Below are 13,574 nucleotides of genomic sequence, written 5' to 3' on the forward strand. Positions count from 1 at the left end.
TTGTATATAAAGAGAATTGTTTTAAATCACATTGAAAGCATATATATATATATATATATATATATATATATATAGTGTGTGTGTGTTCTAAATAAAATGTCACAAAACTGCCTTGACAGGCAAGCAAAATTCTTATATTTCACCCCAATCTAGGAAGTGATATCAACATGTAGGAAGGAGGCTTTGCTCTTAAGTTCCTTTGCTCTAAAGTTCCTTTGGTTGGTTGGGACATTTATAGTGTGTTGTGCTTCTGTGTTAATAGCATGAGTGGATGCCCATGACAAATAGTCAGGGCTGTGCATGTGAGTCCTCGCACTGGATTAGGGACTGTAGTTGCTACACTGTTCAGGTGCTTAGTGCTGCCAGTTCACACACTGTAAGTCACCTAAATTAAGGAAGTGAACTTTACTTTTAAAATGTAACTAAAAAGGTACTAATACATGGCCCCAAAACCTGACTAGCCTTGATCACCAGCCAATATTTATGGTTGTCGCTGACCATGTGCAGTGGAAGGATCTTTGCTGTGATGTCACAGTATGCAGAATGCATTTGAAAAAGTGTGAAGTGATTGTGGACGCAAACGTCTGTTCTCCTCACCTGGCTTTGAGCTTCTCATGTTGGGGTTGCCCGTGTAAAATGACTCAGAAAACAGTAAATTGAGGTGTGGGTTTTTTTATCCTCTCTGAGGTTTAAAGATATATGGAGCCTGATCCTATGTGTGTTCACTTTGATGTAATTTCCCACTAAGTTCAGATGAATTTATTCCCATATAGAATTCCCAGGCTGCAAAGAATTGCAACCTGAGTTTCATTTGTTTGTCCTACATCAGGGTGCATAATTTCTCTTAACTATTTAACATAATTTACTACTTACTTTGAAAATTCTGCCGTTTAGATTTATAAAAAATAGAAATAACTGTTTTTGTGGTCACTATATATAAGCAAATAGTATGTAACAGCACCGCTGACTATTTGTGAGACTTGCAATCAAACTAATGAAGAATGACAATAGAAGATTTTACAAAATAATAGTTAACTAATAGGAGATCTCTGGCTTCTGTTTCATAGCAAATGTTTGTGGTCTGCAGTGATGGGTGGCCTGCCATGTTCAAACGGATCCAGTTGAAATGTGACAGTGGTTCTTGTTTTGGATAAATTTGGCCATGCCAAAATGGAAACTAATTAGAATTGCCACAGCCTTTCTCGTGCTTTTGGAAAAAAGCAATATGCTGTGATTTAAGCATTTTGCATCTCACTAGAATACCTTCCTAAATTCTTTACTTAGAACCTCTTTCTGTTACAAGTGCAATGAAATAAGACTTGGTTGGATACAAACCCAACTGCTGACTTTTCTGTCATTGAACTTTTCAGATTTTTACCTGATGACATTAATTGAGTGTAGACACATGAATAGCTGGAAAAATGTTGTGGACATTTCCAATCCACTAGGAATTCATCCTTAGAGTTTTGGCTGGTTAGCAGTTCCATGGCAGAACAGCAATGAAGGGAACAATTGAGTTAAGCAATTTAAAATAATGAAACGTGGCAACCATTTTAGTTATAGCACATCTTTATCCATACTAAGTTTCAAGAAAGCATATTTCAGAGTATGATGGTATGTATCTAATAACCAGAATAGCAACCAAGGGAATTGCAATGGGTACATTTTCTCTTTGCTGGCTTCTTCTATCTTTGTCATCTCAGGCATGTCTTGAATGTGGCGTTTCCCATAATTCTTTTATTAAATGAATAAAATTATGTCTATTATAATTTGGTAGATCCATTTGTTAACTTGTCTTCCTTAATTTTCAGATATTCTACTTGCCCATGGCTCTCTTTATTCCTCCCTCAGTGTTTGCTGTTCATCTCCAGTTTAATCTCCTTTACCAGTTCTGGATACATACAGAGGTAATTTAGGATCTTTAGCAATGCCTAAGCTCTTAGTCTGGAACTGTGTCTTGGAAATCTACTAGAAGCTGATTTATTGTGTAACAGAAGTATTTTTCTGATTTCTTTAAAGAGAAACATATGCTCCTTTTTATTCCTTTCTCTCTCTCTCTTTCTCTCTCTCTCTCTCTCTCTCTCACACACACACACACACACACGCCATTTGGTCCCAATTAGTTTAAAATATTTTAAATTCAGAATATCAAAACAAAGTACTATTTTAGTACTATAATTTTACACTTTTTATTTTAATTGCTGCAGCACAGATAGACTTTATATCTGAGAAAGACATATCAATGAAAATATTTTCAATGATCATCAGATCATTTTGTTAATGATCTAAAATCATGACCAAATTTTGGTGTTGGCCTCCATTGTCCTAATGATTAGCTGCTCATGAAAGTTTCATGTGAACATTGTGTGCATTTGAGCACATATTTGTTAGTCTTCTGTGTTGATAACTAATTAGTCATCATGCTATTTCTCAGGTAAACTTTGTTTCAAGTTTTAGTAATATGCAAGGATTATGTGCTGATCATATTATTTTTCTGCTGCGTACAACAATCTATTTTGAATAGCCATCACCCCATATTTAAATTAATCCTACAATAAATAATTATCCTCTACTACAACTGTAGCTTATTACATTACAAAGTGCTTAGTTATTTTCAGTTACGTAGTTCACAGATTGCTGTGAGGAGGCCATACATAGTTCTACAAATGCTTTCTCATCCTGTTTTCAGGTTTCCTGTGCATATTGTTTGGCTTACTTGCTGTGCAGTTACACTTGGCCTTTTATATATAATATAGCCTCAGCTTTTAAAATATTATGAATCTGAAGGTTATACTACACTGGTCTGCTAGTTATAATAAAATACCAAAATCACAATGGGCTGTTAGGACAAATAAAGCAGTCCTGCTTTTTATAAAGAAAAGGGTCCAGGTGTTATTGTGACAGAACTAAATGTAATTTTGTTCAGATGTTGCTGTCTGACAGATGTGAATTCTACATTATATGTAATTAAGTGTTCTTCCATTACAAAATGCCTCTCTCATCTCAAGGCTACCTCTATTGCAACATTAAATCATGTGTTGCTGCCCTGCATGAAATTCCCCCAAAGAAAATGTTTAGCTTAGATAAATGATGCTCCTAAATTTCTAAAATAAATGGTATAGTTGTTCCTCTCAAAATTACTGATATAATAAACAGAAGAGGGCTTTGAAATGCAATACTTCAGGAACTGAATCAGGCCCTTAAAAGGCTGAGGGAAACTGTTTATTGATAGTCATTTGAAAAAGACAACATGATAGCGCTTTTGTAACAACTGAAAAGAGGGAGATGTAGGAGGGAATTGCATAAGGCTCAACTGAACCTTTCAACTTGGTTTCTGCTGCTGGTTTTTGGCAAGGTACATACATTCTGCGACCTGCTAGCTAATACTTGGTGTAGAAGGTCCATGCTTGCCTTCCATAGCAACATCCAAATATCATGCATGCATGCATATGGCTAGTGCTTCTTCAATCAGTTGTCAAAAGGTTGTTTTGATTTGGCATGGGAAACTTCTATAAATGCATCAAATCAGAATAACAGATTCCTGGTTCAGAAATATTCATTTTAATATAATTTAATTTTAATTATAGAACCTTCCACAGGCATGGGCAAAATAAAAACCAATACATTTATGTTTAAAGAATAATATAGACAATAATAAATAATGCTTTATAGAGGGTGTGCACCTACATAATATTTGCTTCGGACCCCAATTTGGCACTTAATGGAACAGCCTAGAATTGTGGTCTGAACTAATTTTTGTGGTCATTGCTCAAGCATCAAAATTTTGTTAATTGAACTTCAGCCCACTGCTATGCATGTAAATAGTTGATTGGGGGTGTGTGAATAAATGAAGGAATTCACTTTCTAGTTGAAATAATTCCCTCGGATTGTAAACTTGACCTTTTGATCACAATGGAGCTGTCCCTCAGCACCTTCTCCCCTCCTCACTCTAGCAGCCTCCTTAAGTTTAAATATAAAAGCTTCACTTTCACAAAGCTGCTCCATTCCCTAAAGCACTGGGTTTGGAGAATGCTAATAAAATCCTTCCCTATGATTACAAGCTGGACCTGTCAGTCACAATACTCCTCCACCCACCCACAATCTCCCTGCCAGGTTTAATAATTTGGCTGTGACAAACTGTGAATAAAATAATCCTGAAGGAATGTGTTCTTTATATAATTAGGTTCGAAATGCTAATGAAACATGCCTATTTCTTTCTAAAAGCCATTGATAGTTTAAAATAGTTCTAATTCAGTTTCTTTATAATTGCACACTTTTCCCACCAAGTATGTTGAAAGGTTTGTTTTTTATTCAATTAAAATCCATATCTAGTTATGTATCACCTGTCTAAAGAAAAGCTTTGAGCTTGTCCAATGGGAAGTAGAACCTTTAACTGAAAATTATTGGTGAAATGGGGGGGGGGGATTGAGTGACAACATTCTGCCTTCAAGATAATTTATTATAAACAGATTTCTTGAAACCCTTGTATTTATTATATAAACAGTTTCTAAGCTTGACAGTCCGTTAAAGCTAGGCTTTCACTTCTTCATTCCTATAGTGCAGTTATATCAGAAATTCAGCCCCCCCCAATTGCTTTATGATCCCTACAGGCCTGATTCCTTTAGCTTGTTTTAGTTCGAAACCAAAAATATTATTGTTTCACTTCTCAATGTGGAAATTTGGAAACCTCCATATTACATGCTAACTGGAGTAGAAAACTGCCTAATCAGATAGGAAAACAGTTGGCGATGAATAAATCAGGGTTTGCCGAAAAATTCAAAGTGCTAAGGCGGGCAGACGAGTGCATATCCTAGGGGTTCTGCCTTTCCCCAGCTTCCCTGTAGAGAATTCACATGACAGATATGGCCACCATGCCCATCTGTATAAATACATGGGTGGGTTGTCTTGAATTAACACAACAACTTTAGTAGAAAAAGCAAATCATGCCTTTATTTTTATGTTTCCTTGCCAGATGGTCTCAAATATGGATTCATATTCCAAAGGGTTGTTTTTTTTAAATCACCTTGACTTTGGTGTAGTAGTTTTTAATATTAAGGGAGAACAAAATAGTTGGTTCAGTTCAACCGAATACAGCAGACCATGGCCCTAACCCCCACCTGGCATTTTCATTTGTTTTTATGTGTTAAGTTCCTGAACAGTTCCGTTGTTGGTTACATTGCAGGCTACAGATGTCTTATGAAGAACCAAAGTTTAGATAATAATATGCATCACAGGTAGCGTCGTAGCTACTTTACATATGCAGCCAAGAGTAGCATGGGTTTTCTTTACCATATGCAGGTGGGCTGTTGAAGCATCAGTGTATTATTCAGGCCCAGTAAAGTTAGACTGTTGGCAGTATAAGAGGTGCAACATAGACTCCTCTTATCTAACCCATGTTCTGGGCACCACAATTTAAGAAGGATATTGACAAGTGTCAATGTATTGCAAAGAAGGGCAACCCAGATGATAAAGGGTCTGGAAACCAAGCCTTATAAGAAACGAGGGAATTGGGTATCTTTAGCCTGGTAAAGAGATTGAGAGGAAATGCGATAGCCTTCATCAGATATCTAAAGGGCTTATCACATGGAAGATGGACCAAGCTTGTTTTCTTCTGCTCCAGATGCTAGGATCCTAATCAGTGGCTTCAAGTTACAAGAAAGGAGATTCCACCTAAACATCAGGAATAACTTTCTTACAGTAAGAGCTGTTCGACGGTGGAACAGACTCCAACAAGAGGTTTTTTTAGCAGAGGTTGGATGACCATGTGTCACTTATGATCTAGTTGAGATTCCTGCAATGCAAGGGGCTGGGCTGGATGATGATGATGATGATGATGATGATGATAATAATAATAATAATAATAATAATAATAATAATAATAATAATAATAATAATAATAATAATAATTTATTTGTACCCCGCCCATCTGGCTGGGTTTCCCCAGCCACTTTGGGCAGCTTCCAACAAAGATTAAAAATACATTAAAATGTCACACATTAAAAACTTCCCTGAACAGGGCTGCCTTCAAATGTCTTCTAAATGTCAGGTAGTTGTTTATCTCTTTGACATCTGATGGGAGGGCGTTCCACAGGGTGGGCGCCACTACTGAGAAGGCCCTCTGCCTGGTTCCCTGTAGCTTTGCTTCTCGCAGTGAGGGAACCGCCAGAAGATGACCCTCAGGGTCCCTTCTAACTCTACTATTAGAGTTATTCTATCAGAACTATTATTCTATCAAAATGAAACTAGGAGATGTGCTGCCATGGTTCTCACACCTTCACTGTAACTGATGTACCCCATTTGTTCTGGATCTTCATTGATAAACCTTCTCCTCCACAATCCAAGAAGCGGGATCTTTATTCAAGTGACCTGTGTACATTTTGCAAAACAGCAGAACTAAGGATTCACGTTGCAGTGGTGACTAGAGGAGTTGGCCACAAAATGTGACATTTGCCTTAGATTTCAAGTCATGACTGATTATCATTATTTAAACAAGAACAGTATTCAAGGCTACAGATAGAAAGTAGTAAAGATTTCCTCATGTGTTGACATGACTTTGAGACAGCAAACATGTCACAAAAGATGCCGCATTTTTTCTATCCCCATAAAGCTAGCTTTGCTATTTCAAAGAAGCAAGTTTATTTTGCATTGATTTCATTTGTCTTTTTATAAAATATGACTTAAATAAAGTATACACATAAATGCCTTGGACTTGACATACAGTATATGTAGTGCAATACTGGTAGTTACTACATGAGTATTCATGACTGAAGATTCTATGATGAACTTTTGTAGCTTTTGGAATTGTAAGTTTTAAAGTTGATAAATAGCTCATTGTTACTATTTGAGTGTCAAAGGATTAGTATTACATTTCCTTTACCTTTTTATGGATTGGGGATACCAGAGGAATACAGTGCACACCATAGTCCCAGTGCAGCAACAAGTGACTTGTAAATGGGAAGAAACATCTGAACACATCTGTCCGTTATGGAGACTACCTTGCAAATGCAAGATGGTGCTGCTGTGGGGAGAGGATGCATATCCTTCACCCAAGGGTGTGTGAGAGCACTGCCAAACAGATGTTCAGCATTTTCAGTTCTGACAGTATCAGTCACCTGTTTGGGTGGGATGGATTCCAGCTTTCCCAACCACCACCACCACCTCCAGCAGGTGGTCAGGGCTGACAGCATCAAAATTTTGTTCGTTGGCAATGAACTGCAGCCCACTGCTATGCATGAAAATCTCTGGATTAGGGCCAGAACATAATATGACCCTCTTCAAAGGATTAATATTGCAAGCAGTGATGTTAGCAGGGATGGAAAAAAATCATTAAAAAACATCTACTTAGATCAAAATGTGCAGTTCTAGCCCACTTCTAAGCTTACCCAAAACATATAACTTGGTTCATAGTACTCCTCATGTTGGGAACCCAAATATGATATATTTTTACAAAACTATTTCAATATTTATTTTAAAAACAAACCAAAACTAAGCGGTTGAAGGTTAGGAGTGGTCTTTTAGAGAAACCACTGTGAATCAAGGAATGCCTCTATTATTTTATCATGGCTTCAATCTTGTTCTCACTTACCTGAGAGTATGCCTGGTTGAATTCAATATGACTTAATTCTGAGTAGACTTTTATGGGACTGTACAGTGAATCTAACTAGATGTCACCTTGTTTATAGCTGTATAACTCTCTTGCTGGACAAATGATGAAAGTTGAGCTAACCTGAAATATTAACATTTTTCTTACTCTTAGGTGGCCTTTTGGGGCTTGGAGATATTTGCTGGCAGTTTTTGTGGAATTCAAATGTGAATGCTTGTGCTTTTTTTTGGTTTAGAATAAAAAATAATAGTCTGTATTCTATTGTCAGTCTTTTTGGAGTCATTTTATACTAATCTGTTGTCTAAATAAGCTTATTCATTCAACATATATAATATGTGCACAACTAAGATGCATCTGGAAAAATGAGCAAGTGTCTGTACTGCTTTCAGTTTGTACTATATAGCTGCTTTACTGATGGAGCAAATTGCATTTAGAAATTACTGGTCACCTCTTCAAATTAGAGAAAAATAAAAAACCATGTATAAAACATCTCTTCTGCTGCATTAAAGTATATCTTTGAGATAAAAAGTTCCATTCATGATGGAAATGATCACATTCTTATTATTTCCTTTTATCAAGGTGATAGTTTTCAAATGAGTCCTTTGTTTCTATGTTTTTGTGTGTGTGTGTGTGTTGGGTTTGTGAGCATGTCTGACACTGAACATAAACTGAAAATGTGAGAGCAGTGGAGACTCTTGCAGTGGTTAAGAAATGACCTAGGGCCAGGGAGATGCAGCTTCTCACTCAGCCAAGAAGCTTGCTGGATTACCTTGGACAAGTTACCATCCCTCAGCCTAGTTTACCATACAGCAGGGATGGGGAATCTATTGTTCAGATGCGAAATACAGCCATCCAGTCTTTTCTACCTGGCCATCAAAGCTGCCCCCTGGCCACACCCCTCTCCAGCTCTGCTTTATACCACAAATATTTCTGCATGGCTGGAATGTGTCATCGAACTCTGATAAGCCTCTTGTCTAGGTAGAGGATAGTGAGGCATGTGCACAGAAACTTATCTACTGTACAAAGGCAAACTTTACATTTGTTGCCTTGCCCACCACTGGCAAGTGGCCCTTGGGAGGTTGCCCTAAAGGGAATGTGTGGCCTACAGACTGGTGAAAAAATTACCCACTCCTTCCTTACAGGGTCATTGTGTGGTTAAAATGGTTTGGGTCACACATACGTTGTACTTCGCTCTCTTTAGAATAGGATGGGATAAAAATGTAAGATAAAATTGCAATAATATGACAAAACCCTGACTTGTGTGAATAAAGGTTGTCCTCAGTGAATCTTACACATCCTAGTAGCTTTCTCATCTTCTCTTATGAATATTTTGTTCAAGATGGCCATTGACATCCAAATTATCCCTCTGCTCTGAATTTCTCCTGTGGCATTGTCTTTTTCTTTTTTCTTTTTGTTAACAAGATCATTGTTTTTTCCAAGGTTATTAAGAATCTCGGCCCTTTGGAGTTTATTCTCAACACACCTAGTCATCACAGAGTACATCATGGTAGGCAATATTAGTTCTGTGTTCATGTTTGTATTATTTTTTAAAATGTTGTTTTATATGAAGGAACGGAATGGCAGGAGCAGTTGTAAATGAGAATTTTTCTATTACTGTCTTAATAGCAGTTCTATATTTTAGATTCCCACCCCCACTTGTATTTTTACATCTCACACAGGAAGTCAGGGTTATCCTTGATATTACTTAGATGTTTTTGCCCCATTAACTTCTGCCATAAATATATCAACAAGCTTGTACTCAAATTCTTCTCTTGTTCCTCAGCCCTAACCGCATGTGACAATGTCAGTGTTATTGTAACAACATATTTTGTGATGTTGAGTTGTATCTTGAACGTTTAATATTTGATTAATAATATATAAAGGCATTTCAGAAAGCCACTCCATTTTATTAAATGGTATGTGAATAGCCATTTTGTTACTTTCCAAAACATTTCCTGCTTCAAAGACTGAAGAAAAATAAAGGAAATATCTCACCCCTTATTTAACTCACCATAAATCTTACAAAACAGCTTAAATAATTTTTTACAGTGCAACACTACTCTTAAACAGTTTTTTTTCAAAAATGTATCAAAAAGTAACTCCAAACGTATTTCTTTTTTTTTTTTAATAAATTTTTATTGGTTTTACAACATTTTTAAGAAAAACAAACAAACACAAAACATGACAAACATACAAAATAGCTTCAAAGATATTTTCATAAACCTCTTTTCTTGGACTTCCCCATACCCCCCCTCTCTGCATCCCAATGTCCATATTTGAACTAGCAACTCCCAATTGTTACTTTCTAATCTCTGTCGTCTTAGTCCTCTTTTATTGTCTAACCTTGTATCCCTGTACCCTATTGCTTCTGGCAACCGCAACATTTTAACATTCATTCAGTTTATAGTAGTCCTTAAGATAGCTTTTAAATTTTTTCCATTCTTCTTCCACCGTCTCTTTGCGTTGGTCACGGATTCTGCCTGTCATCTCCGCCAATGTCATATAGTCCATCACTTTCATCTGCCATTCTTCCAGAGTAGGTAAATCTTGTGTCTTCCAGTACTTTGCGATAAGTATTCTTGCTGCTGTTGTGGCATACATAAAGAAATTTCTATCTTTCTTTGTCACCAATTGGCCGACAATACCCAAGAGAAAGGCCTCTGGTTTTTTAGAAAATGTACATTTAAGTACCTTTTTCATTTCATTATAGATCATTTCCCAGAAGGCCTTTATCTTCGGGCATGTCCACCAAAGGTGATAGAAAGTACCTTCAGTCTCTTTACACTTCCAACATTTATTATCGGGCAAATGGTAGATTTTTGCCAGTTTGACTGGGGTCATGTACCACCTGTAAACCATTTTCATAATGTTTTCCTTTAAGGCATTACATGCCGTAAATTTGATACCGGTGTTCCATAACCATTCCCAGTCATCTGACATAATGTTATGTCCAACATCCTGCGCCCACTTAATCATAGCAGATTTAACTGTTTCATCCTGTGTGTTCCATTTCAACAGCAAGTTATACATTCTAGATAAATTCTTAGTATTGGGTTCTAACAATTCGGTCTCTAGTTTTGATTTCTCCACCTGGAAACCGATTTTCCTATCCTGTTTAAAAAATTCCATTATTTGGCGATATTGAAACCAATTTTCTACTTTGTGCTTCAATTTCTCCTGACTTTGTAGTTTAAACTTGTCTCCATCCTGTTCTAAGATTTCCCAATACTTCGGCCATCCGACCTCCATATTGAGTTTCTTCACTGCTTTAGCCTCCACTGGTGACACCCATCTAGGGGTTTTATTTTCCAATAGGTCTTTGTATCTTATCCAAACATTAAATAATGCTTTTCTAACAATGTGATTTTTAAAAGTACTGTTAACTTTGTCATACCAAAGATATGCATGCCAACCAAAAGCATTATTGAAACCTTCCAGATCCAAGATGTCCGTGTTCTCGAGGAGCATCCAATCTTTTAGCCAGCAGAAAGCTGCTGCCTCATAGTACAATTTTAGGTCCGGCAGGGCAAAACCCCCTCTTTCTTTAGCGTCAGTCAGTATTTTGAATTTAATTCGGGGCTTTTTGCCCTGCCAGACAAATTTCGAAATGTCTTTGTGCCACCTCTTAAAGCATTCCATCTTGTCAAGAATCTGCAAGGTCTGAAACAAAAATAACATTCTAGGCAATACATTCATTTTAATTACTGCAATTCGGCCTAACATTGACAGTTTCAGATTTGACCATATTTCTAAATCTTTTTTAATCTCTGACCAACATTTTTCATAATTGTCCTTATACAAATTGACATTCTTAGGTGTTAAATAAACCCCTAGGTATTTGACCTTCTTGACCACTGTCAAACCTGTTTCCTCCTGAAATTTCTCCTTTTCCATATCTGTTAGGTTTTTCCCTAAAACTTTAGTTTTTTGCTTATTCAACTTAAATCCAGCTACCTGGCCAAATTGTTGTATTATTTCTAAGACCCTTTTCGTACTAGTGTTTGGCTCTTGCAAAGTCAATACTAAGTCATCTGCATACGCTCTTAACTTATAATGTTTAGCTCCGACCTGCACACCTTTGACCTGCTGGTCATTTCTTATCATATTCAGCAACACCTCCAGAACCGAAATAAAAAGTAATGGGGAAATTGGGCACCCCTGTCGTGTTCCTTTTTCTATCTTAAGTTCCTCAGTCACAACATTATTTACAATCAGTTTAGCTTTTTGTTCAGAATATATTGCAGCCATACCATTCTCAAAACCCTGGCCTACCCCCATCCCATGAAGATTCTTCCTCATAAAACTCCAAGAGATATTATCAAAGGCTTTCTCCGCATCCACAAAGATCAATACTGCTTTAGTGTTTATATTCACCTCCAGCTTTTCCAAGATGTCTATTACATTCCTTACATTGTCTGCTAGGTGTCTTTTAGGGAGAAAGTCTGCTTGGTCTTTATGAATCTTCTCCATCAAAACTCTTTTAAATCTTTTTGCCAAAATGTCTGCAAAAATTTTGTAATCCACATTAAGGAGTGATATTGGGCGGTAGTTCCTGAGTTGGGTCTTTTCAGTCTCTGACTTTGGTATGAGTGAAATATATGCCTCTTTTCACGATTCAGGTGCTCTTTTTCCCTCAAGAATCTCATTACAAACTTCTCTTAGTGGTTGAATCAGCCATTCCTTCAGCGATTTGTAGTATCTAGAAGTCAGTCCATCTGGTCCCGGAGATTTGCCCAGTTGCATATTCTGAATGGCAGCCTCTATCTCTTGTTCTGAGATTCTCTGGTTCAAGTCCATCTTACTTTGCTGAGAGATGTTTTGTAATCCATATCTTCCAAGGAATTTGTCTATATCTTCTTCATTTTGCGGACCTTGGGTGTAGAGTTTTTTGAAATAACTTAAAAAGCAATTTCTAATTTCATTGGGTTTAGATATGTTCTTTCCATCCACCTCTAGGCTTGTAACTGTATTTAGTTTCTGCCTTTTCTTCAATTGCCATGCCAAAAGTTTACCACATTTATTTGCTGATTCAAAAGTCTTTTGCTTCATTTGCTTTATCTTCCATTCAATCTCTTGGTTCATCAGTTCCATATATTGAGTTTGATATAACTTGATCTCTCTTAAAATGTCCTGAGACTTTGGTTTTGTTCTTAATTTCCTCTCTCCTTCCTTTATCATTTCCAAGATCTTCTCTTTTTTCTCATTTTGTTTTTTCCTCTTTATTGAATTTTGCTGGATCAAAAATCCTCTCATAACCGCTTTGCTTGCGTCCCAGATCACTCTTTTCTCCACGTCGGTCCTCAAATTTATTTCAAAATAGTCTTTTAGGGTCTTTTGGGCCTTCGTGAGAATCTCCTTATCTCGAAAGAGGGTGTCATTCATTCTCCATCTAAATTGACCAGTTATTGTGAGTTTCATCTCCATCTTCACGGCGTTATGGTCGGAGCAAGTTTTTGGGCAGATTTCCACTTTCTTAATCTTTGGAGCCAGTCCACTAGTAACCCAGATTTGGTCAATTCTGGTCCAGGTCATCATTGCTTGGGAGAAAAAGGTTCCCTCTCTCTCCAGAGGGTTCCTTGTTCTCCAAATATCTATCAAGTCCATGTTTTCTGTCATTTCGAAAAAAGTCTTAGGGAGTCTCCCTTCTTTAGTGACTGTTAGTCTTTGTGCCTTGTCCATGTTAGTGGAGACCACGCCATTCATGTCTCCCATGATTATCATATTGTAATCCAGATAGTCCGTCAAAGTTTCATGAAGTCTCTTAAAGAAGTCAGATTTGCCTTCATTTGGTGCATAAATTCCAACAACTAAAAATTTTTCTCCTTGTACTTGTATCTCCACAGCCAGATATCTCCCTTGTTCATCTTTGAATATCATTTTTGGAGCCCATTTCTCCTTCACATATATTACCACTCCTCTCTTCTTAACTTTGTCTGATGAAATAAATTCTTGTCCTAGCCTTTTATTTGTA

The 13,574-nt window shown here is 37.0% G+C and overlaps 1 protein-coding gene across 2 annotated transcripts in view; it reads left to right on the forward strand.

The window, feature by feature from the left end:
• The window catches only part of AGMO (alkylglycerol monooxygenase), a 125,955-nt gene that overhangs the window by 46,824 nt on the left and 65,557 nt on the right, over positions 1-13,574 (forward strand). For both annotated transcript variants that reach the window (XM_081164736.1, XM_081164737.1), the window contains exons 5-6: positions 1,812-1,907; positions 9,044-9,110. In XM_081164736.1, coding sequence (XP_081020862.1) covers positions 1,812-1,907; positions 9,044-9,110 — 163 coding nt within the window. The remainder of the gene's footprint in view (positions 1-1,811; positions 1,908-9,043; positions 9,111-13,574) is intronic.

The sequence above is a fragment of the Podarcis bocagei genome (assembly GCF_964188305.1).
Source record: "Podarcis bocagei genome assembly, chromosome: 12".
NCBI classification, from domain to species: Eukaryota; Metazoa; Chordata; class Lepidosauria; order Squamata; family Lacertidae; genus Podarcis; species Podarcis bocagei.